The sequence below is a fragment of the Meleagris gallopavo genome, chromosome 4 (genome assembly GCF_905368555.1).
Source record: "Meleagris gallopavo chromosome 4, MGAL_WU_HG_1.1, whole genome shotgun sequence".
Taxonomy (NCBI): Eukaryota; Metazoa; Chordata; class Aves; order Galliformes; family Phasianidae; genus Meleagris; species Meleagris gallopavo.
The window spans coordinates 35,557,923-35,581,947 of record NC_139407.1 but is presented as its reverse complement, the minus strand read 5'-3'; the positions used below and the strand labels follow the sequence as shown (position 1 = coordinate 35,581,947).

At 35.1% G+C, this 24,025-nt stretch overlaps 1 protein-coding gene across 11 annotated transcripts in view; it reads right to left on the bottom strand.

The window, feature by feature from the left end:
* LOC104910714 (uncharacterized) overlaps positions 1-24,025 on the bottom strand; it is a 288,940-nt gene that overhangs the window by 87,134 nt on the left and 177,781 nt on the right. For 10 of the 11 annotated variants that reach the window (XM_085222846.1, XM_085222850.1, XM_085222849.1 and 7 more), the window contains 5 exons: positions 23,362-23,400; positions 21,006-21,141; positions 14,054-14,124; positions 8,146-8,186; positions 377-468 (listed from right to left, as the gene is read on the bottom strand). In XM_085222846.1, the coding sequence (XP_085078972.1) occupies positions 377-468; positions 8,146-8,186; positions 14,054-14,124; positions 21,006-21,083 (282 nt within the window). In that variant the 5' untranslated portion in view covers positions 21,084-21,141; positions 23,362-23,400. Of the gene's footprint in view, positions 1-376; positions 469-8,145; positions 8,187-14,053; positions 14,125-21,005; positions 21,142-22,229; positions 22,315-23,361; positions 23,401-24,025 lie in introns of those variants that run through there. The other variant, XM_085222857.1, reaches the window with a different exon arrangement.

Genomic DNA, 24,025 nt, shown 5'->3' with positions numbered 1-24,025 from the left:
GCTCTTGGGATTTTACTTTTTTTTTTTCCCGGAATATATTCTTCTAGCGTAGAAAAATATGATAATCTTTTACATGACAGTGTACCATTTCTCCTGGATTAATACTGTTCTTTTAAGATCAGCTCTTTTACATTGCTAGATGCAGTCCTTATGAAGGGACTTTTTTTTTTTTTCTTCTGTAATTTATTCCCTTGAGAGTAGTTTACAGCAACTAAACTAATTACAGAAGAATCTAAGTAAACATGGAAATGCTAATACACTTCTTATTGCCTGCACCTCATGATTTAGTTTTCAATCTTATATCTATTTTTAGGCTGCACGAGTTTCCCATGTGACAGCAGCGCTGCACGAGTTTCCCATGTTTGTGCCATCTCACCTTTTGCAGCTCCTGCCTCAGCCAGGAGGGGAGAGGCTGCTCCCATCTGAGCTGAACCTTGGATAGTTTTGTCATAGCTTGACAAAGAGAATCTGAGAAAATTAAAAAGAGAAAATAATATCATTAGGAAAAATATTCACTTTCATGTAACTGTTCATTAAAACTTCCTAAGTTAAAAGCAAACATATAATCTTGCATTCAAAATCAGGTTTATTTTTATTTTAAAGCAAATGTAAACTTCTGTTCGATTAATTGCATCTGTAATGCTGTCCTTAGCTACGTTAATACTCCAGTGCACTAAATACTGAAGTTTAAAACATCTATGATTTTTTAAAAGTTGCCTCTTCATTCATTTATATCTGTTCAAAGTTTCTGTAATTTTTTTTCTTTTTTTTTTTTTCTTTCAACACTAAAACCGATTCTCATTTTGAAAATTTGAAAATAATGTCACACACAAATATACGGACACTTTCTTAGTTCACAAATAGCTTATTAGGGATAGGGAAAACTTATAACAACTCTTGTGACAACTGTTCCAATCTTGTTATCACTCATACAGTCAAGAGAAGTTTCACAGAAATAATATAGTGTAACCTGCTGTGACTCACCTCATCTTAGCTGTTTGGCTCCTGTACTTTTAGTGTTTAGTAGAACACTCCTGACATCTATTTTCTTTAATGAGCAGGAAGGTAACCTGCTGCTGTTTTAGCCATTGACTTCTCCAGAATCAGATAGGGTCCCCTGTTAATAAAAGACTGTTTTCCTAACATAACAGAAAAGTTTGAGGGTAACTGCAAGTCTGATTCTGCCACTTTCAAGTAGTGGGTAGAACAACAACCCTGTTAGTTTTTAAGGTATAATAATTACATTAGTTTCTCAGTATTAATGAGTGCAACCACCTACGTGGGATCCTTCATGCTAAGTAAGACTACTTGGGCAGAAATTGTGTCACATTAAGAGGTTAATGTTCTTCTTTCTGCTGATCCCATTGCCCATTTCATCTCTACTGGAGGTTACAGACTTCTCCAAACTGTCAACTAATGGCATGTGTAATTGCTTCTAACCCAGTTCTGTCTAAAGGAATCCAACAGTTAAAACACTTCTAATAGTAGGGGTTATCTAACACAGCTCATTTTAGCAAAACTGGCTTATGGCAAAACTATATGTGCAGTTACACTGACAGATCTGAGAGGCTGGTGATTTCAGGGAAGGGGTGATGAACAGCTGAAGATGAGGTGTGGAACAGCAGGAAAACTTTAACACAAGTTAACTCAATCCAAAATGGCAATCTGATAGGAGTGTTATTATACTATGTCACGTCCATCTTTCAGATAGATGCACAATTTATGCATGATTTAACAAAGCACTGTTTAGTGAACTTCATGCTGCATCAATCAGTTTTCTCATGCATTATTTTTCTTTTATAGATTGCAGAAATACCAGCAGTGAGAAAGTAAATAGAGTATTATTAGGGAAATCATACAGTCTAGCTGTAAGCTTTTATCTTGTCAAACACAGAGGGGAGGAATTATCTACAGATTGGCACAGCCCTTTATTTATTTGCAATGAGAAGCAGATCAATACTGATGAAGAAGAGAGAGACCGACTCATTAACACTAAGGTAGGTAGTAAGAGCACTTTCTGAAATTAAGAAATATGTTTCTATTGTGCCAAGTGAGAGATTTTGTGAAGTATCTCTTTGAGTGCTGACACATTGCTCATGGAAGGGCTGTTTCACCCTGCAATGTGCCAAACTCACTCAGGAATAATGGTGGGAAATGCTTACAGAGAGCCCTGTCCTCCCTTCAGGCATATACAGGCTTAATATAAGGGTGTCAAAGCTGTTGAACAGAGCTTGTAACTGGCTTTGTCTGTTCCAGAGAGCAACTCAAGGGAGCTTTCCAAGGCACTCTTAAATGGCTCAAGGCCCAAGTTAATGAGGAAGGAAAGGCACGGTCAGGATAGTTGGGTGAATACACGTGCATAGTAATGGAGAGCTTATAAATACCTTTTCATAATAACTTTCTCTATCACAAAAGCACCCGTTATAAGAATGTGCTGATGGTAAGTTACTGTCAGTTCATCCCCTCCTCAACCCCCCCTTTAACTGCTTCTGCAAGACAATCATCATGTAACTCAAACTAAGACAGGATAATTACAGTGCAGAGAAATTCCAACAAACTTTTGAACTTTGTCCATTTCTGTAATTACACTGTTGCCCACCTATATTAATAGCTTTAAAAAAAAAAGTATATTTAACAAATTTAGCACATAGATGGTTACACTATCACAGTTAAAGATTCAATAGGTATGAAAAAGAGGAAGTGAGGAAGGAATGCTGGAGTGATACAAACCCAAAAAGTATGTGTGGTATTTGTGCTAGGGTGCTGTTTGGCCCATTCACCTCTTGCATCTAGCCAAAGATTTTTACCAGTTTTCCAGCTTCACATTTCAGAGATGAATCTAAAGTCTGTGTGATTTCAAAACCTGGCCCTTCATTTAGACAGACTTAGGGGTTTCTGCATGTCTGTTCACACCTTCCAAATGCACTGTTTAAGACTGTTTGAAGATCCAGGCAGAATGCATTGAAGCAATTTACAGTTAATAGCGGTTTTGAGGTTATTTTTACCATTTTGCAAGTTGGAAATTTAATTATTATCTTTCTCTCCACACATCACAAGAAAACCTACAGTTCCAGGGCCTGAATGACAAAATTTACCAAGATAGATGCAGGCAGCAGTGGCAATCCTGACACAAGGTCAGACACAATCGCTTGTGATTGAAAGTCAGAGAGGATTTCCTGGTAGGCAGCTGTAGGAAGGGAGCTGCCAAGGGCTGCAGCTTTAATAAGCTGACCAAATGGTCCTGCCAGCACTGCCGAGCACCTTACACTTGAGGCTCTGCGTGCCTCCTGTCACAGCTGAGGTTTTCAACTCTTTCTAGGCACACGGGCTCTCATTGCTTCATAATAAAAGCTTTCAGCAGCCAACAACTGAAACAGGTTTTACTTGAAATTTCTTCTATCATGTGTACAAATCTCTAAGTGAAAGAGATCTGATCAATTTAAGTGGCATCACAGATCCACTCCACTGCCTGCATCCCTCAGCTCAGCAGGAATTCCCAGCAAGCTGCTGCCTCTGCATGATATCCAATATATGTGTCTGCTACAGCAGCAAAACCAAGCCCTGCAATACTAACTGGAAGGTGGAGGTTTTTTGGCTATAATGAGATCTGTCTTTTTTTGTTTGTTTTTTAAGTATTGCATAATGCTTTCCATTTAACACTTGACATTAAAGGTTCAAGATTGTCATGGAGTCTGAACAAAAAGGTAGTATGTGTAGGTCCGCCATAAAATAGCCTTTACTCATCACGTTTGGACAGACACTTTCATTCTTTTTAATGTTTTTAAGATCCTAATTGAAAGCTCTGCAGAGAAGCTGTCAAGCTAAATTTATGACAAAGGTAGCTGCTTCGGCAGGTTGGTTTTCCCATTGCCAGCTGAAAATGAGGCTGACATCCATGTGCATGACAGAAAAATAGCTCATGCTGAAGAACTTTTAAAAATTGTATTTTTATAATTGATCTGAAGGTTTTGTATCAGGAAGACAAAGATGCTGTGCTGTTTTTCAGAGCATTTACAAGCTGTGTTCCAGAAAATGACTTCCTCAGGAAAATATCTCATAAGGATACCATTTAAATATAAGTCCCACTGAGATTTAAGCAATATTGAATGTAGATTTAAATGCTGTATTAGCAAGGTTGTTTTTCTGAAAGAATTTCAGAATATAAAATACAGAGAATATCTAAATAAACAGGGGTTCCCACCACTGAGCTGCACAAACATTGCCAGTAATAATAAAGTGCAGCTATGCAGACATTTCTGAACCACAAAGCTCCAAAATTTCCTGCTAGCTGAACTTTGCTCATGTCCTTTTGTCTCCAACCATTTTTTGCTGTATTTTGATTCATTTTGACAGGAACTGGTAGATCGACATATTTTACCAACTACTGGAGTTACATCTTTGATTTTAATTAGTCTTGAGTCAGAGCCTGACAAAATAAATAAATAAACAGGCTATGTCCACAAATGAATTGAGAAACTCTTTCCCTGGAAAGTGATATGTAACAGTGATTTGAATGCATATTCATCTATCTTATTATATAATGGCTTTGAATAGAAAAATCTCTTTTCCTTATATCAACGTCTCTGAATATTCAGATAATTTTCTTTCCTCTGCATTTCTTTTCAACTTTCTGACTAAAAAACACTTCTACTTTCAAACCCTTTATTTTCACAAGTTTCCTCATTCCATCAACACATATGTTTTCTCCAATGCCTTTCATCAAATTCCATTTCAATCAGAACTTACATTTAAAATGAAAAAAAGAAAGTATATAGTGAAAAGGGTACAACAGATGGGGGAATAAAATAAATCTCAACAGAATGCAAATTCTTTCAGCTGTTGCTTAAATATAATAAAATCTTTACCATCAAAGAAAAGGCTTTTCTTTTCCCAATGGTTTCCCTGCCTTTGCATTTTTTGCAGTAATTCGTAATGTTGATGCCTTAACTCTAGCTGCTATGCTGATATGAAAAAAATTGGGAGCTCTAGAATCGGTGGTGGAGAAAGCCATTTGTGGTGTGCATTGATCATACTTTCTAAGAGCAGATGTTACCAACAGATTACTTTTGACATAAGTTTCTTGTGTCATTTTTTTTTTTTTTTATCATATATTTAAATTCCATTATTAGGAGTATTTGCTCTATTTAGCCTTACACATTTGATACGGCAACTTGAATTAAGTGGCAAGTCAAATTTGGCTTCTCAAGCAAGTGGAGAACGAGAGACTTTCAGAGTCTGAGAGCTAATTCACACATCCATCATCAGCTATGATCATACAGGCTGTCAAATGCCAGGAAGACAAAACACTTCTTCTAGTCATTAGAAGGAGAGGAAGGCTATGCAGAATCAGCACATTTCAGAAGGAACAAGGAAGTGAAACCATGTTTGCTGACCTTAGGATTCAAGCCACTAGTATGCACCAGGAAAAGGAGGTGCAATAAATGGTCAAGAAATTTAACTGTAAATTATTTTACATCTGGGTAATTACATACATATGTGAACAAAGTAGCCCATCACAGATGGTGAATTTGGAAAAGTGGACTTCCAATAAATTTGCAGGATCTAGCTTTGTATCTCTCATATGAAGGCAGGTAAAGATAGCCACCTTCCAATGTGAGTATATATTGCTCTGGTCCAAGGCATCCCTTCTGCAGGACCTCAGTCAGCCACAGGACATGCAGTCAGTTGCAATTATGTCAGGGAAGATGTGTTCCAAGGCTGCTGGATCCCACTGCTAGAAAACTGCTTTTAAATCCTAATTAATTGTTGAGTGTCATACAGTACAAAAATCATGCTAAATGCATTCCATGGATAATATTAACAAATGTGACTGTTTCAGACATAGCGTGGCAGATGTCATACTGCATACTTTTTCTAGTCGATTATAGGAAAAAAATACACTGAATGATAGCAACAAGCATCGTTATGCCTGATACCAAGAGAACTGATCTGATGCATCAGTGAGGACTGAGATAATCTTGGCCTTGGGGGCCAGAAAAGTGCTCATGTGGGAGCTTTTTCAGAATAGAAATAATTGGCACTTTTCTGTAGAGTAAAAAAAAAATAGTTGCATTGATCAGAATGGGGAAAAATTCCATGTACATGATCAAATCAGAGATAGAAATTTTGATCAAAAAGTAGAGAAATTCTGAACCTAACACTACTAATTCTAAACACGTATTTTTGTTTGTTATAGATAGGAGAAATGTGCTTCTCCAGGAGAACATTAGCCTCTAAGATCTGAAAGCACTAGTATTGAGCATATATGGAAATCTTTAAGTAAATACATGAGCTTGCAGGTATTGTCAGTATTTTATAGCAAAGTAAGTTGAGAAGGAAATCTACAGATTTCCAGTCCTATGCCAGTAGAATTACTAAGCCATGCTGAAGAGCCCAAAGGAATCAATCTGTTTATCAGAGTAAAAAAGGATTTGAAATTTTATGATTATTTCCTTAATATTGATTTTTGCTCACTATTTCTAAAGATTCCCACTTTCTATCACATTCAGTAAATATTACTAGTTCATTTACAGTCTACAACCAGAGTAGCTTATGCCTTCATCCATTTATAGTCACAGAAGCATTGACAAAATCAGATATTTATGAAGCTCAGGTTCTAATTATTGGAGACAGGGCTAACTGAAGGAGTTCTTTTATCTGCAGGATATTGCAACCAGACAAATCCAATCAGTTAAGCTTGAAAATTCAAACTAGAGGTTCTGAGCACAAGCAAGCCAACTTCTCTCAGGGGATGGGGGAAAAAAAAAAAAAAGAAAGAGAGAGAGAGAGAGAGAATAAAAAATAGCTTGCAAGCCTTCAGATGATAGTTGGCTGACTGAGACTGACTCACTGAGCTGATGCTTGGTGTTCTTGCCATGTTGTGGAATCACTCATCCTCATCAATTATCAACACCTTCCCTTGAATATGCACACAAAGGCATGTTGTTCCTGAAAAGTAAGGGCCGCTGTAGTTTCATTCATTTTTTTAGGCATATCTCCATTCCAGTCACAGAATTCTGACAACAGCTCCCAACTATTGCTAAGCCCCTCCCTGAAGGGTGGCTCCAGGGAGGGAAGTCTGTGCCCTGCTAGGCAAGATGTTTGGGCGCCTTCTGATAAGAAATTGCTCCTTTGATCAGAATCCTCCAGCTAATTCTAACAGCTCCATTACGGCTTATACGTTTGTCACAGAATAAATATTATTGTTATCTGGAAAGCAGCTCTGTTAACTATATCAAACCAGAACTTTATTTAATCATGTTTTTAATCATTATTAAATAACTAGCAAATTCAGTATTTACACAGGACATTAAAAAATTCAGGGTACCCATAACTGAATGGAATTTGCACTTGTTTAGAAACCATTACCACCCATGGATTGTACAGGTGATAAGAAAAATACTGCTAAAGTAGCTCAATTGTGTAAAGAGCCTGATAAGCATTCTCTCACAAGCATATTTTTCTTCGATTTATGGAACAATTCTTGTTGCTACTGGAGCAAGTTTTACCTGCTGCTTCATTACTGCATAGTATTAATTGGAATTTAATAACACATTTTAGTATATTCTTTGTTCATACATATACTTAAAATATGTTGATTCAATATAAAGAAATTTTCTTCTCACGCTGACATTTACTTCAGACACAGTACTTTTCAGAAATACATAATTTTGTTTATTTTACACACTTTTTTTTTTTACCTCTGTTTGATCCAAAGGCACTGGATCTTGCAGGACACATCCTTTAAAGTAATTTCCATAATGGCTTTGTGATAAGCACTGGTTTTTTTCTTCTAAAAATCACCAAAGATTTTAAATGTCTGACATAAATTGCTCTTGCTATTTAAGATATTGGCAAAAGGCATAACAGCCATTACATGGTTCTAAGGCAGGAAAATCTAAACCTTGCCTTGTGAAGGATTTGACATGGAAAAATGTTGGAGGTTAAATGGAAATGGGAAGCTACATCAGAAAGTAGGAAGTTGCAAGATTTAGAGGAGGTGCAAGTAATAGATCGTAGAACAATTCAGCTACTGTAAATGCCTACATGGAAAAAAAAAAAAACAAACAACTTGTTCTGAAACAAACACAACTCAATACTCATTTACTAAATGTTAGGGGGAAACACCCAGTTTAGGTAGCTTACCCCATAAACTCCTGTCTTCCTGAACTTTTCTGGTACGTTCTCTGAAAAAAAAAAAAAAAAAAATCAGTGAAGACCATTATGTCTGGAACTGGATTGAAATAGAGACCTCTGCAGTCAGAGTCACTGTGGTAGTTTGTACGTTCTTATAATTGCTCAACACAGAGAAATTCAATAATCACAAAGAAAAAAAGTAGTACTTTATTTAAAAATAAATAAAAGATATGCAAAACCAAAAGGATTTGGACAGCATTCCTGACAATTTACTATGAAATTGTAATTCCACAGAATACTATTGATGGTGGTGATAGAGACACACATGGGCACTGCATTTTCAAGGGAATCTTCTAATACTGAGGAACAATCCTTATATATTTCACTTACACAAGAAACACTATTAGTATACATGGTAACTTTTGAGTCATGGCCTGAACCACTGATTGAACACCTGGTGAAAAGACCTAGGCAGCCCTGGGAGCACAGGTGTGGAACCTGGCTGCACCTCTCTTAGCCAACTTTTAAGGGCTGGCTGCTGCTGAGGAAGGAGATCCTTCCCTTGGAGTTTTTCCTCTGAGCCTAGATCTCTGGAGGCAGGTGAGCACTTTTTAACACCTTTCTATTGTGTTAGGCCCTTTGTTGTTGCACCTCCTGTATCACCATTCCACCGCGATGATCTTTCTGATTGTTACAGTGCCACTAACACAGAGAGAAATCAAAATAAAACATTCAAGTAAATACAGTACTTAATCATAATTTGGTACACTTAAGTGATTTTCTTACCAGCCAATGACTTACATTAGTAGATCCTATAAAAAAGTGCACTTTTTTAAAGAGCTTTGATCCATGGGTATTAGTATTGACTGAAAAACAGCCCAGAGTAACAATACCTTTTTGAAATGAAAAACAAATCAAGTCATTCTCAAGAAGCAAGAACGCTTTTTCAACAGAAATATTTTTTCTTACACATATTTATCCTGATGTTCATGATGCAAAATTTTGATCACGTAAACCATGTACTTCAAAAGTTTACTCAAAACAGTTTAAACTCTTAACTAGGGCAAAAGTTTTAAACCTATAATTTCCACTGCTTTTCATTCTCCTTTGCTTTGATACTCAAGATAATGAGTGAAATCAATTTCAATTTTACTATGCGGACTTCTGAATTTTTTTTTGCTGTGAAACCTAGTGCTCCTTTTTTATCATATTCATATCACAATCAACACAACCTAACAATAAAATTCTTGGATACATTTGAAATATATATAAACTACAGTAGTGGCATATTTAAATCCTGGAAGTACTGAATACTATATGTTGTTCTCTTTGATGTTTTATCAGAACACAGGCTTTAGAGTAAATTGGGCTTATTATCAAATTATGTAAGATACTAAAAAAATTCCTCCATCTAGCAATGATAACCCGTAGTACTCAACTGTAAGTAAAGACAGCTGACTTTTCTATGCATCAGTGAGACAGCCTGTTTGCAAAATTCAGCACTTAAAAAGCTTTCAAAATCTATTTATATCCTATAAAGCTGGTTTCTATGTGTTTTTTACCAGTTTTCAGAGGTCCTATTAGAGGAATTTTGGGCAATTGGTCACGACTCTTTTTCTTGACCAGCTTTTTGGATATCTTTCATTTAGATTACCATCCAAAAAAAACCCAAAACATTGCAGTCTTCTAGTCTAAAAACAAACAAACAAACAACAACAACAACAAAAAAAAACAAAAACAAAAAAAAAACAACAAAACTCTCCACCAAACTTCTTCATGCAGAAACTCGCTCTGCTTTCACCCGCTTAATGCTGCAATACTGCTCAGTTGCAAAGCAGCCTGCAGCCCACTAGCACAATTCATCCTCACAAGGGCTTTTTTCCAGCTGTCCTCTTTCACCAGACAGCTGCAGACCTGATACATACTTTTGAAGGTACAAGCCCACTCTCATATGAGATCCTGCTGATAGGTCCCTTTTGTCTGAGTATTAGTAAATGCCTTTACAGATAAGTAAATATTGGTATCAGCTTTAAATAGTTATTTAGATAAGTGCGATTCCAAAACTTGCCTGTGGGTATACCTGTGGGTATAAACAGCCAGGAAGTAATGGTGCCTTACGTACATGTTTCTAAACAGAGCTGACTGGTATTCTTATCTCTAGCAGACAAAATCAGAATTCCCTTATATCCAAAAATGTCTTTATTTTCCCTCCAATTTAGACCAAAAGTCTCCCTTTATAGCTTTATGCTCCAGATGCCAACCTAGAAAATGGAAATCCCAATTCACATCTCAGCTCCAGTGAGACTTCAGGTGAATAACTTTGTGTCTTAGCATCTTAAATTCCTCTTCTGTACAAAGCAGGTAAAAATTCTTCCTAGGAGCAGCTATTTAATAAAATGATGGGATTTGTTAGGAACGTTTGCATAAACAGCTTTCATGTTGTGATAATAATAAGGGAAATCAATGTATTTTATTTCACTATTGGTAATTTTGCTGGGTCTAGTTTAATGGATTTATCATCACAGTGTTTTCTCAGTACTTCACTATACAGTGTGTGGTATGAATTTAGCTTATGCATTTTCACAGGATTTAAAGTAAAAATATAAAACTAAATTTAAGAGCTGATATTGCAGTATTACATTAAGGCCACTTCCTGAGTAAAGTGTTCAAAATTGTCTTTTGTTTTCGTTCTCTTTGCTTATTTAGTTACTTTCATTGCTGTTTATATGTTTAAATTTCTTAGAAAATAGTTCATTATATTGGATACCTAATGGAAAAATAATATGGCCATGAAAAAACCACTATGGCCATGAGATTAATATTGCCAAAATACAAGTGAAAATACATTATGGATGTCCTGCGATTGCTACTATTAGATACTTCCTAATTTGTGAGAGAAAGATTCTTGATATACATTTAACTGAATTCATTTGAATAATATGTATACTCTTGCACGTAAAGATATATTTTTTTCAGTTATTTTAATACGAGTGATACCAGTACGAGTACGAGATACGAGTCTACAAGGAAAATATATTACTAAAATTGTTATTTAATAATGATTCAGACTCTAATTAGATTTTTGGTGCTTCAAGCCAGCTCAGGCATATCTGTTTTTTAATATTTATCGAGTACTTACATTTTTATATAGAAAAAGTCAGTTGAAAAAAATATTGAAAATATATAGTGATAGTTCCCTTGTTTCTCATCATTTCTACTCACCAATTTTCTCTTTAATTTGTATTGAACAAAATTTGTCACTTTGTGACAGTGTTTTCAAAATCCTATATATAGTTTAGAGCATACAACTTTAATTTTCAAAATCTCTCAAAATATCTTTTAATTTCAGAGAACCATTTGTCTTTGCCATTTTTAGGTCCTCAACATGCTTTAAATCATTTCAGCACAGCTACCATTAAAATATTTTTGTTTTCCCTTAGTCTTCTCTTCTCCTTAAGTTTTGGAATTCATTAGACCTGATAGCCACATGCACTCTTAGCATTAAATGCATACTTGATTATCCTGCTGCTATGCCTCATTGAAAATAGCTCCAGTTTGTGAAGTGTAACAGAAGGAGATCAATAAATATCTATCTGTGTTGTTAGTAGAATACCTCATGTACTACGCACGTAGGCTGTGCATAAAGCAGCACTGTAAAAGAAGAGAAAAGCCTTTCAATTACCTCAACAGACATTAATCACTTTGCTTTGTACAATCATTTTCACTATGTGAGTCCAGCCAATACCGATGCTAAGCACGTAGCCAGGGAACAGAAAGATGGATGCGCATTATAAGTATTAACTAAAACACTTTTAGGCTATAAGCTCACTTTGTTTACTTCTTTTACCAAAGGCTCAATTCTCCAATTTGAAAAGTGTGTAAATGATGTGCCATTATGGTTCTCCTTCAAATCAGATCTGTTCTCTCATCTCATGGTATTTCTTCCCAATTTTCTCCCTGTAAGACACTAAGATGTATCTCACCTGGAATGATTTCGCTATGTGCAAAATGCAGAGTAACAGCATTTCAGATTACTTTTGAAAGTCCTCTGAAACATGTAAGTAATCTTGACTTTTTAGTGAAAACTTCAGCAGCATATAAAATTATTTGGTGAAATCAGGATCACAGCAGAAAACAGATGTGTGTCTGAGCTGACCTTTTTGATGAATAAATTACAAATAAAATAATCATTCTTCCCAGACTTGTAGCATGACTCTGCTGTTAGTGCATGCCCCTGAGTATTCAATATTTTGCACTGAAAAAATAAGACGGCAAAGAAATCATCTCCTCTGGGAAGACATTCTCAGGGCAGAAGGAGGAAGACCCTGTGTATACTTAAATTAAGAAGGAAACTGGGAGGAAGGATCATTATTTTTACTCCAAAAAGCTTCCAAATCTTAGGTAGGAGAGATGTATGATGTGGCTAAACTGCGACTGGAAATCCTCTGATATTCACACGGGAAGTTTTGTATTGTTCATTATTTCTGCTAAAATTTCTCCAAAAATTGTCAGAATCAAACTTCTTTTAGGGAAAGTTCTGCAAACAATAGATATAATGGGCTTGATCACTAAGAGCATATATATGTTATTTCTCTTTCAATTTGTTTCCTTTTTGCTTTATATTTTTCTGTTTACTTGTTTGTTTCTGGATTTTGATTTCTCATATTGGAGCTTGTATCTGAGCCTTTCAAACATCTTTCATACGATTTCAAGAGAGTGAATCTTAAATTTTCTTTCTCTAAATGACAAAAACTCTCAATTTCCATTCTCAAATCATAAACGTTTGAGGACCTTTTTATTTTCAAAATATAGAACCTATTCTTCCTAACGATGTGTGATAATAGCAAAAATCAACCAAAATTGTGTGTTTACTTATGCCTATTAAGAATCATAATGATTATGTATTTTGTATTCATTGCTTGCTACTAGTTTAGGAGAATCCAAAATAATTTTCCTCAATCATGCAATTACAGAATTTGCTACATCTGCATTGTTAAGCTTTAAAGAAGTATGTCAAGTTTCATGTTCCAAATGATTTTTCTCTCTTCCATGAGCCTCTGATGCACAGAAAGTATAAAAGTATAAACTCCAGAAATTCATACAATGAGAAAGGAATGACAGCTTTGCAATAAAAGAATACAAGAGACTTATTGCCTGCCTCAGCAAAGTAGGAGTATTTGTACAGGACCCTTTTTTTTTGGTCTTCCTACAGAGGCATTCCTTTAATTTAGCACCTACATATTTCCTTTTGCAGGTTTGCTCTCTGTATACTGCTTCATAGATATGCACGGCATCTGATATACGTTAGCCAATGATGTAAAATGTTGCAAGCAACTCATGCACTTTAGGTTCTCACTCATTTGAAGAATACAAAATGATAACACTTTTGTAAATATACTTCTGCACCTCATTGCTCACACATGAAATCTCAGAGAGCTGTAGCATTTGTTGAGCAGAGAGGAATAGCCCTGTGTGAGAAACCTGTTCCACAATTTCTTAGTAATTTTAAGCACGTCTCCTTCATGTGCACATTTCAAGTAGAAAGGAGATTTTTAGAAGCTCATTGCAGTTTTCAGCAGAAGACATGCCTCAAACAAATAAGGTTTAAGATCCAGAGTATGCTGCAGTTAGAAGGTTACTTCTCATGCTTATCCTGGAATCCATATAACAGGAGCTTTTCTAGATGTTTTCTAAGAATACAATAATGTAACACTGGGTAGAATTCAGCACTCTGCAAAAGTGATTATGCAATATTTTAAATATTCTGGTAAAGTGTTCCCCCCCCCCCCCCCCCCTCCCAGGTAAGACAAGTAGAACTGAGATGGATACTGTAAGTGCTCTGAAAAGAAAAAAACTGGGAGGGGAGAAGAGAGAGGGTAGAGATTTTTCTATGAATCAAATATTTAGGTTAACTCACAATGGAGGAAATAGGTGGAATTCCTCAAACCAAGATGGCTTTCCTGAAGTAGTGCCCCATGACCGCAGCATCTATGGACAAAAGAATGGAAAAACAGAAGATCTCATCTAAATAAATACCCAGAATCTATTTGATAACTACATTTGCAAGCTCACTTATACTTTGTAAGAATATATATTTGAGTATACTGGAGACATTTTTCAAATAACTGCATGGCATAGATCTCATAACTTTTGCTAATTCAAAGCTACAAAGTTATGAACTGGAACTTTTTACTCTCTATCCTGCAAGCCCACAGGAATAAAACACACTGTTTATTAGGAAATATTATTAAAACAATCAATCTAGGATATAAGAATCAAAAAACAAGCTTTGTTCTCATACTGTGTGACATCCAATATGTCTTTAAATTAACTTTTAAATCATAAAAATACACTCAGATCTAGTCCCCACAGCAAAGCTTTATAAAGGAAGACTCAAGGTAGTTATTAATTAAGTAGAACTTGTACATAAGGAGAAATGAATGGTAACCAACTTTCTTGTGACACTGATCACTTTCTCTGGGGTGGGTTTGCTCAGAAGAATCACAGAGGAGCGTAAAAGCGTATGTCAACTGAAAGTCAGTCACGAAGTGCAAGTGCATTAATTAAAAACCACTTTTTGAAGGAAAGGCCACTTTGCCCACTAAGTTTTACCACTAGTACTTATTTTTGGGTCTTTTTGTTTTGTTTTTAAGAACTAGAGTATTTAGAGATGGCATACTATGAATACACGTGAAAGTGGGAAGGCCAAAAAAAAAATCCACAATAGAAATTTTTCACTAAGAAGGATATGAAAGACAAGCAGCTTCTCAGATATAATCCTTAAATTATATAGATAAGGTAAAATAGGACTAGATGCAACTAAAGCCAGATGCAAAAAGATGGTTATTAAGTCTCCTTCAGTCTTAATCACTGGCAAAGAGTAATTTATTTCTGTCAGTTTAGGAATCCCACAGCTGTCAGCAAGAGCAAGAAATATTCTCCTATAAATTGTATCTGCAGTATCTTCAACAAGTTTGAAGCCATTTACTTGTGAGGTAGAGCGTAGGGTCAAGAAGTCTGCTGTGGCCACTGAGTGCAATTATGAAAGACAGCAGTGTGTTATAAGCTATAGCAGAATCTGGCACAGGGGTTTGTGTTTCTTGTGAATGTCCCAGTGACCCTAATGCCAATGAGAGGATACTGTACTGTAGAGGGATATTCATGGAAACACAGCTAGGCATATTCTGATGAGGAAAACCAGCTTCCTACTGAAGGAAAGCCAACTTAACATCACCTTCAGCACAACTTGTCCAGGTGATCCTACACAGAATCATAAGGGTTGGAAGAGATCTCTGCAGACGTTCCTAAGGCTCTTTTCCTCTTGAACAGAAGGGCAAAGAGTGATTAGATAAAGATTTAGCAGGGCTTCACCGATGTATGAGTCACCAAAAGAAATAATCTTCACTAGGTGATATATGACTGGGATATAACACTCCTTATACTCCAGACACCCGGTAAAGTAGTGCAATTATGCACTCATGCAGTCTCAAAGCCTCACTCTAAGTCTTACGCTACAATAGACCAGACTTGAGCCTATTGATTAGATAACTATTTATGGTATAAAGGTACTTTACTGTATAAAGACTTTTTAAAAGAATCTTATTTCTCTGTGGAAAAAAAAAATATATATATTTTAACTTAAATAAAATGATCAATTTGAGAAAAATTAAGTAATATGTTTAATAAAATCGTAAAATGCAATTTTAAGCTGCAGTGAGCTGAATAAAATATGAAACAGGATCTTACATTTTTTATTAGAGTTCATTAATCTTGTTAATGACTTATTGAGTATCTTTGAGTCACTGAGCATGATAAAAATTGATCCCAGTGGCTACATTGTTATATGCTTTAGCAACTCCTTTTTACAGCTGTGTTCAACTGACTATTTCTCCAGTCCATTCCCTGCAACATTGCAGGCAACACTACAGCATGTGTGATTTATGGATGGGAACTACTTCAAAAGCTTTCACACTGTTCTGAACTGAATACAAATACTTTATTTTTTTCTCTCTTGCATACATGGCTACTCAACAACAGAATAACGTATCTATGAAGACAGTTTATCAGCTTTGTTTTACCTATTTAGCCGTCCCAAGATTACTGTGACTGTTTTAGATGGAGAATATTCAAATAAACTTTAAACACACAGTAATAGGAGTCCAGTCTCAAGTTACAAAGTTTAAATGCATACAATATTTCACTCAAGATATCCAGCTATGCAGAAGAACCCTTTAATTAACTCCTTGCAAAACAACAGCTTGATTCAAAGTGCTGCCTGGGCTTGACTGTGGCTTTGTGCCTACCCAAAGAACTCCGTTGGTTGCTACTGAAACTGCCTTCCAGACTTCAAAATAGATCCCTGTGTGTACATTAAGCTCAAATTGAAAGGATGCCATCTGAGATAAATTAATACTCTTCTGTGATAAAGCTTTATGATGTCCTAACCCATACTAGCTTAAAGAGTCAGCCATACAGTGCCAAAGAAAGTATCCCATAGATCCATAAAAATCATGCTGAAATAAATACAGTCCAGTACTCTGTGTGCTTTGTGCAGGCAGTGGAAAAGTATTTGATGTGCTGTAATATATAAAAAAAAAAGGTCACATTATAGTCCACATTCCCCTGTTTTATTGACACATAAAACACAGCACAACACAATAAACTCAAGCTTGAAAGAAGCAATACCTACAATATAAACAGAAATCCTGGAGGGAGGAGCGAATAATGTAATCAGCGTGCCACATTAATGTAAACCATTCTAACTGATGACTGTCAAATAACTGCTTAAAAATGAAGACTGAGATAGGATTGCTGGCTTTGAAGCTTCTGTTATTCTACCTGTCATATGTACATTTTTTTCTCTTTTGAAGAAAGTTTACAAGCCAATACCCATGCATTTACAATTCCGTGTTTAAATGAAAGTTAGAAACATTTAGGGACAACCTAAGTACAGTGAACTCAAATGGGAGTTCATAATACATATTAAAACCAATTATATCAAGCATTATTTCTAACTAAAACAGAAGCAACTGCCAGCATCATTAAATAGTACTATCAACTCACAAATTCAGAAGATGAAAAAAGGAGAACTGGGAAGACATAGATAACCCATATCCCCCCCCCCCCCCCCAAAAAAAAAAAAGGGATGGAGTTCAGATAATATATCACTACAGAAAGCACTATTAACTTTATCATAATGCATTTAACCCCAGTAAAGTTTAGAGAAAAAAAGCACTATGATTTTATATTTGAAAAAAGGTTGTATGTGTTATAAATGAAAGCTATTTAAATTCAAATCCTTTATTAAGCATGGCATAGCTTTGTTGTACCAACTAAACTTTTTTTCATGTAAAGCATTTAGATTTCTGTATATTCTCTAAGCTGATCCCCAGTTCCTTAATTGGGCAAAGTCTTCTTGGATTCACAGTCTTTCCCTTAATACATGGCACCACCAAAAATGAAACTGAAAATAGGCTTCATCTACTTTCTATCTCAAGGCTATTTATCAATCACAATCTCATTTACCTTGTTTCAAGGGCACCCAAGAATTAACTAACTAAAGATTGCAATTAATAATCAAAACATCTAGGTATATTTCATAGGAATTTTTTTTTTTTTTTTTTCCAATCTCAGAGATAGTATCTCTCTACTGTCGTTTGGTAGGCTTTTGTTTCTTTTCTTTCTATTGTTACTTTTGCTTACAAGAATCAAGAACTTTGACAAAAAGTTTGAGTCAGTGATATACCTGCAGTCCACTGGAAAGTATGCCATGACAATTGATTTATAGGTGACCCAGTCAGCAGAAACAAATACGCTCATTATTTTAGAATATAGAAATAATCAAATGTTTTCAGCATAGCCTAGGTAGATATGATGAAAACAATCAAAAGCTGCACACTTGTTTCAAATGTTTAGGAGGAAAGACTCACTTTTTGCTAAAGCATTGCATAATGTGCTTTTGAGATTAAATTTTTTACTCTTGGGCTGGAATCCTGACGTTACTCCCATTTAGAGAGCAGCACATTTAATCATGTATTTATATGGTTATATATATATAAGGCTTTTATATACATATACAACCATATACCATATATATATGGCTCATAAGGCAGAAGAAGTCTTCCATGTATGACACACTCCTATGTATGTCACAGCATGTAGAGGAGACACTGTTTTGGAATAAAAGCATTTTCCAACTGCTAAGTAGTTGTAGGCTGCAGTGTGTGGCATGCCTTTCCCCAGAATGTAGTTACTAGTAGGAATGAGTACAGTACTTTAATAGATTAGCTCATTTTTTTTACATTATCACACTTGATGAGTGCTACAAAAATCCTCTATTCAAGTTACTGCTTCAGTCTTTGATATTTCTGGAGATGTGATTAATTTCCTTCAGAGAATATGAAAATGGCTGCAGTTCTGCTCCCTTCGTTTCCTGCTTACACAAGCCAGGCTGTCACTATGGCTTATCAGAACTGTCATTCAGGGGACTATATACTCTGTTTTTCAGTTTTTTCTCCAGCTGAAGATGGAGAGTATAATGAATGCTTACAAAATGAAGAAATTCAGAGAAGCTTATTAACATGTGCTTACATATATTTGTTGTGCTTTGCAGTTAACTTTTCTTCCAGTTGTATTTCTTTTTACTAAAACTAGATAACAACTTTACTCTCATTTTGGCCTTCCACTTTAATTTCTGGATTATCTTTCATTATGAATTGTACACAGTTTCACCCATGTTTCTGCAGTGCAACAGATCTTGTCATTTTACCCAAGAGTAATTACTAACTTCCTTTTAGTACCATGTTAAATGGTTCCACTAAGCATTCTTTTATCCAACCAAAAAAAAGCGTGTTTCCTGGGATTTTATCTTCCTTATAGACTAAGGAAAGTCACTGTAGCTTATCACATACAGTTTTGCTTTTCTCTTTTGAAAATAGAAACTTTCTGAGATCTATTAAGTATTAGATTTGTTATATGTCCCTGGCACCTTATATAACAATTTTATTTTTTTACAGTGTTTCTTTTAACCTTCACTGTTTTTTATTGCCAGTATAGAGGGATACTTTTCAGATATTAACTGCATTAAGAACAACGATTAAGTAAAGTTCCCCAGTCTGAATGCTATTCTCCAACTGTTTTCAACTACCAGGATAATCTTTATGGAAAAAAGCACGTGAGCCAGTTACGGGTTTGTGAGGAAACTGCCTGAGAAAAAACATCTGCAATAAAATGAACTCAGTAGGACTTTTCAGGCATATAGGTAGGAAAAATTTAGCAATCTCCTCTCCCCCCAGAAATAAAACAAATAAATCCAAATTAATTCCTAGTTCAGGAACCTGTTCATCACATAAATTCAGGCATTCATGTGCTGTTGGATAAGTAGGCACCCACATCTTGGAGTGGAGTACTTCCACAGTATTCAGTGTTTTTGCACTGATTCTCAAAATATTTAACTTGAATAATGAGGCCATTAATAATACAAGACTGAATGAGGGGCATTACACTACTGTCTATCAGACAAGAATATTAAACATTCACTACAAAAATTAGAGTAAAGGAGGATATTTCACATACCCAGATCTTGCCAGGTAAGCAATTTCTGTTGCTACAAAGACCTAAACACTTTTTCAACATGCTATAGGTGCTCTAAGTGTCCATACTTTCAGCATCTGGATGCTTAACCTTGCTTTCATCTACATTACATTTTCACAGGTATCAATTCATTTAAGTCAAGGGATTTACTCGTTTTAATAAACAAAATAGAGAACAGATTATCAATTTGTGCTCTAGAAAGTAGATCTGGATAACAAATACGAATTCTTTGTTATTCCTTTCACATCTTTGGTATGTAGATAAAAATGTTAGTATTCACAGTAAAAATATGAGGATTGTTTTCACATTATCGTACCTATGTAAAGAAAGTAGGTTAAATCTCGCAAGCTGCCTCATCTTGTTCATCTCTTCTGTAGAAATTTTGTTCTACTGATGAAGTAAATAGAGTATGAAAACTCAGAGCTATTATTCTATCAGGATCATCACAGAGGTACATGATGAAGAGAACAACCATGTTTCAGAATTCTCTGTAGCTACTTGCAAAAAATACATTTCTAACTATTGCCTCATTTTTGTTCAAATAAGTTCTTATATCATTGATGTCTTTTCACATCAGGATGACAGCTAACATCCACTTGGAATTTACGTTCTTCCCTAAGTTTACTGTGTTCACTTTTTCATGAATTCTAGGAAAAAAATAAAAATAAAAAATGAAACGAAGGATCTGGGAAAAATCTATACAGCAGTTATGCAATAACATCTGCATTAATAATCCCAGCTGCTAAAAGAAAGTCTCTGTGGTACCTTCCTTCTTTTGGACTATTTTTGGTAAAACCAAACTATCAACTAACAATATACTTATACTTTGCTATTACATCACTGTCCAGGAAATCAGGTCTAGAAACACTACTATATCTCATCAGGGAGGGTCACGAGGCTGTCTCATCAGTTTGATAAAATAGGTGTGATCCTATGGCATTGAAAAGAAGGGCATAAAAGTTTATCAGCTGTTTTGACCAGTCTGAGATTGTCTCTCTTTTCACTTAACAAAAGAATCCTAAGTGTTTAATGCTTGAAACATTAAAGAACTAGCTCTTATGTCCCTCTTTCACTGTTTTAACAAAAAGGCATGATATTCTCTTAAGATTATTGACATTCCAGGTAAACTGTAAAAAGCAAAAAAAACACTCAAAGACAGAGATTTTTGAGTATTTTGAGATTACATGAATTGTATGTGAATCCTGCAGAATCGCTCTAAAATAAACAATGCTATAACCATGTTGCAGTATAAATGACAGTAAAACTCAGGGACTTACTAATTCTGCACTGAGGACCATGTGCTCCAGCAGTGATGTGAATGAAGCTGCAGGTGAGTCCGCATTTGAGGATAACATCAGAAGTTCTCTGTAATATCCAGTAATAGGCCTCTGCCTTTGTCTTGTTCCTCAGTGCCTGCAAATCAGAGTCAGTATGAACTGCACCATAACTTCTATGGGCCATAGAACTTATTGGACATTTCTGTTGACTTCTAGCTATATAGGACACCACACTGTCACACACTACAAAATTCTTCTTTACAAACTAACAACATGATACAAAACACAGGATATTTTTCTCCTCACCTGCTGTTATGTTTTATGTTTATTTCACAGAGGAGAGGAGAAAATTACAGGAATAAGAGTATTCTGAGGTTAAAAAAAAAGATGTGAAGAAATGGATATTTTGAGAAATATTTTGGACAAATTTAAGCAAGGCCTGGATTTTTGTAAGATGATGCACGTTAGTTCTTATTATTCTGTAATTTTGGAAGCATTTCTGAAACATGCCCTGGAATTCCCAAAGACAATATGCTTACTTATGTATTGATATATGGGTTTAAACTCTTAACCACTTATATCTCTAGGGCTGACTTTAACCTGCTTCAAATGCATTTCATCATCTAAACAATCGTAATCACTATGTTTAATGAATTGCCTAACAAATGTAATTCTGCTCCTTGGACAAAGATTTGAGAATTCAGGTAAACAGTTTTCAATCACCTAGACAGCTGTCAGTGCCTAACTGGAATTAATTTTAAAAATGAACCAAATACTCTCTATAACACAAAAGAGATCTCCATTGACTTAGTAGAATTTACAAGCTTAACAGCATTTCACACCAGGTAAGCTCACATTTTACTTTTAATTCTTAAATGTTCCTGTTTTGGAATATTTTCTCTATTTCAGAAGAACATCTCTGGATGTTATTAGTACTATCTCAGTTTTTCTATGTAACTCACAAGTGAAATAGATATCCTGTCACAGAAATTAAATGGAGTCAAGACAAGAGCACTAAAACGATGGTGCAGCAGAGAAAACTGAAAGCAGTAAGTGGTTTTGTATCAGCACTTTTATATCAGACAATTTTCCACACATGTAGGCTTCCCAACAAGTTCTTTTTGTCACTGTAATCACTGTAATCAAGCATTTGTGAATGCCACTGCAAAGACTAACATAAACAATTAACATAAAACCATATAAATGATTTCATATTTATCTCACCTTCATGACAGAAACTTGTTGAAAATCCTAGAATAAAACTGAAGCTTCTAATTTGACTTAACGAATTCAGAGTTTGAAGGAGTGTCTACAAATGACAAAATGTGGTACAAAATTATCTAAAGAAATATGGTTTCTCCTATGAGGAATAGGAATATCTCAGAAGTTTTAATTCTGCACACATTTACATATAACAAAAAAGTGGATATGAGTAAACCTTTACTGCATAGGTTTATTGACACATCACACGGCCTTCATGGTATAAGTTACACAGCAAAGTCTTTATTAATCTTTTATAATTTTATAGTTTTTAAAAAGTCTGCTTCATAGGAACAGAAATGCTTATATTTACTAAGCTGAAAGTTTTCACATACGAAGAGTAAATAAAAATATCAGAATAATATCTAAGAATACTGAGGTATCTTATATGAACTAGCACTTCTTATCAATCTATGACTTTTTTGAATCATTTACATGTGATAATAAATTAAAAAAAAAAAGGAGATATTATATGCATGGTACTGAAAAGAGCATTGTCCATAACTTTTTTGCAAGAATATCCAGTGTTTCCTTCATTATATTATAAAAATTATCATTTAAAAGCAGTACATTAGGCTGAACAGTAGGATCTTAATTTTTCATCATTATTAGAATCACCTAGAATTAATTCAATGTTTTTCATAGACATTTAGCAGTGGCATATTTTTCTTAATAAATATGTGAATTAATGAAGAAATAGAGAAGAGTCTTTGAATTATAACCTGAGTCATTTTTTCAATTAAAAAGTAGCTATAAAAATAAAGATTTGTCCCAATGCATTACCATCACCCAAACCATTCTGATCCATAAATTTGCTAATCAAGATTAATCTACCAGAGCTTTTTTTTTCCCCACTAGCTGATTCCATCATCGATCCAATACATGAAATAATTTCCATTAATAAATACTCCATCATACAGGTTATTTATTTCATAATGAAAACGAATAATATCAAAACCTCTGCAGAAAGCGTTTCCAAAGATCAGATTTAAATAACCGTAAAATAGATTAGTTGCATGTATTTGGTAATACAAGACTCTCCTTAATGGTTTCAGAAAGAAAAAAAGAAAAGCCAGGACAAAAAAAATGTTCTTACTCTCTAGGCAATTAAGGATTGTGAGGATGCTTCTCCTGCCTGGTAAAGAAAAAAGGAAAAACACAAGTTAACAGATGCCATCTCATTCTTCTACTGACTATTTATGTTGTAACACCATACAGCTAACAAGGAAACTCAATTTCAAGTTCAAAAAGGGATTGTGGAAGTCCCTGTAACACTCTGATTGAACTAGACACTATTTCATTGCCATTAATTATTGAATACTGTGTCTTATTGGTAATAATTATTATATCCTTATTATAATACCCTATCACTTTCTAATTGCTATCGTTGAACTAAACCACTGAAACTATCATACTTCACAATTTAGTTAAAAAATTTAATATATATAGTGATGGGACAACTAGAAAAGATCCTGCCAGTTATTCCCAAAAGCCAGCAAACGGTTGTAAAGCATGTGCTGCAAGGGCAATGAACACAATACGCAGACGGCAGCCTGCAGAGCAGGTCAACCTGAGGCCTCCTGCAGCTCTTTGGAGGCTACTGCCATTTGGAAATAGCTGTATTTTGACAGTAGCCTCATCCTACAGCTACTCTGTGTCTTGTGACACAGAGCTCACACATTACGTCGTGGGATGGGAGTAAGGACTTCAGCTCTTTCAGTGTCAGGAACGTATCTCTAGCTCCCATGATCAGGGCTCAA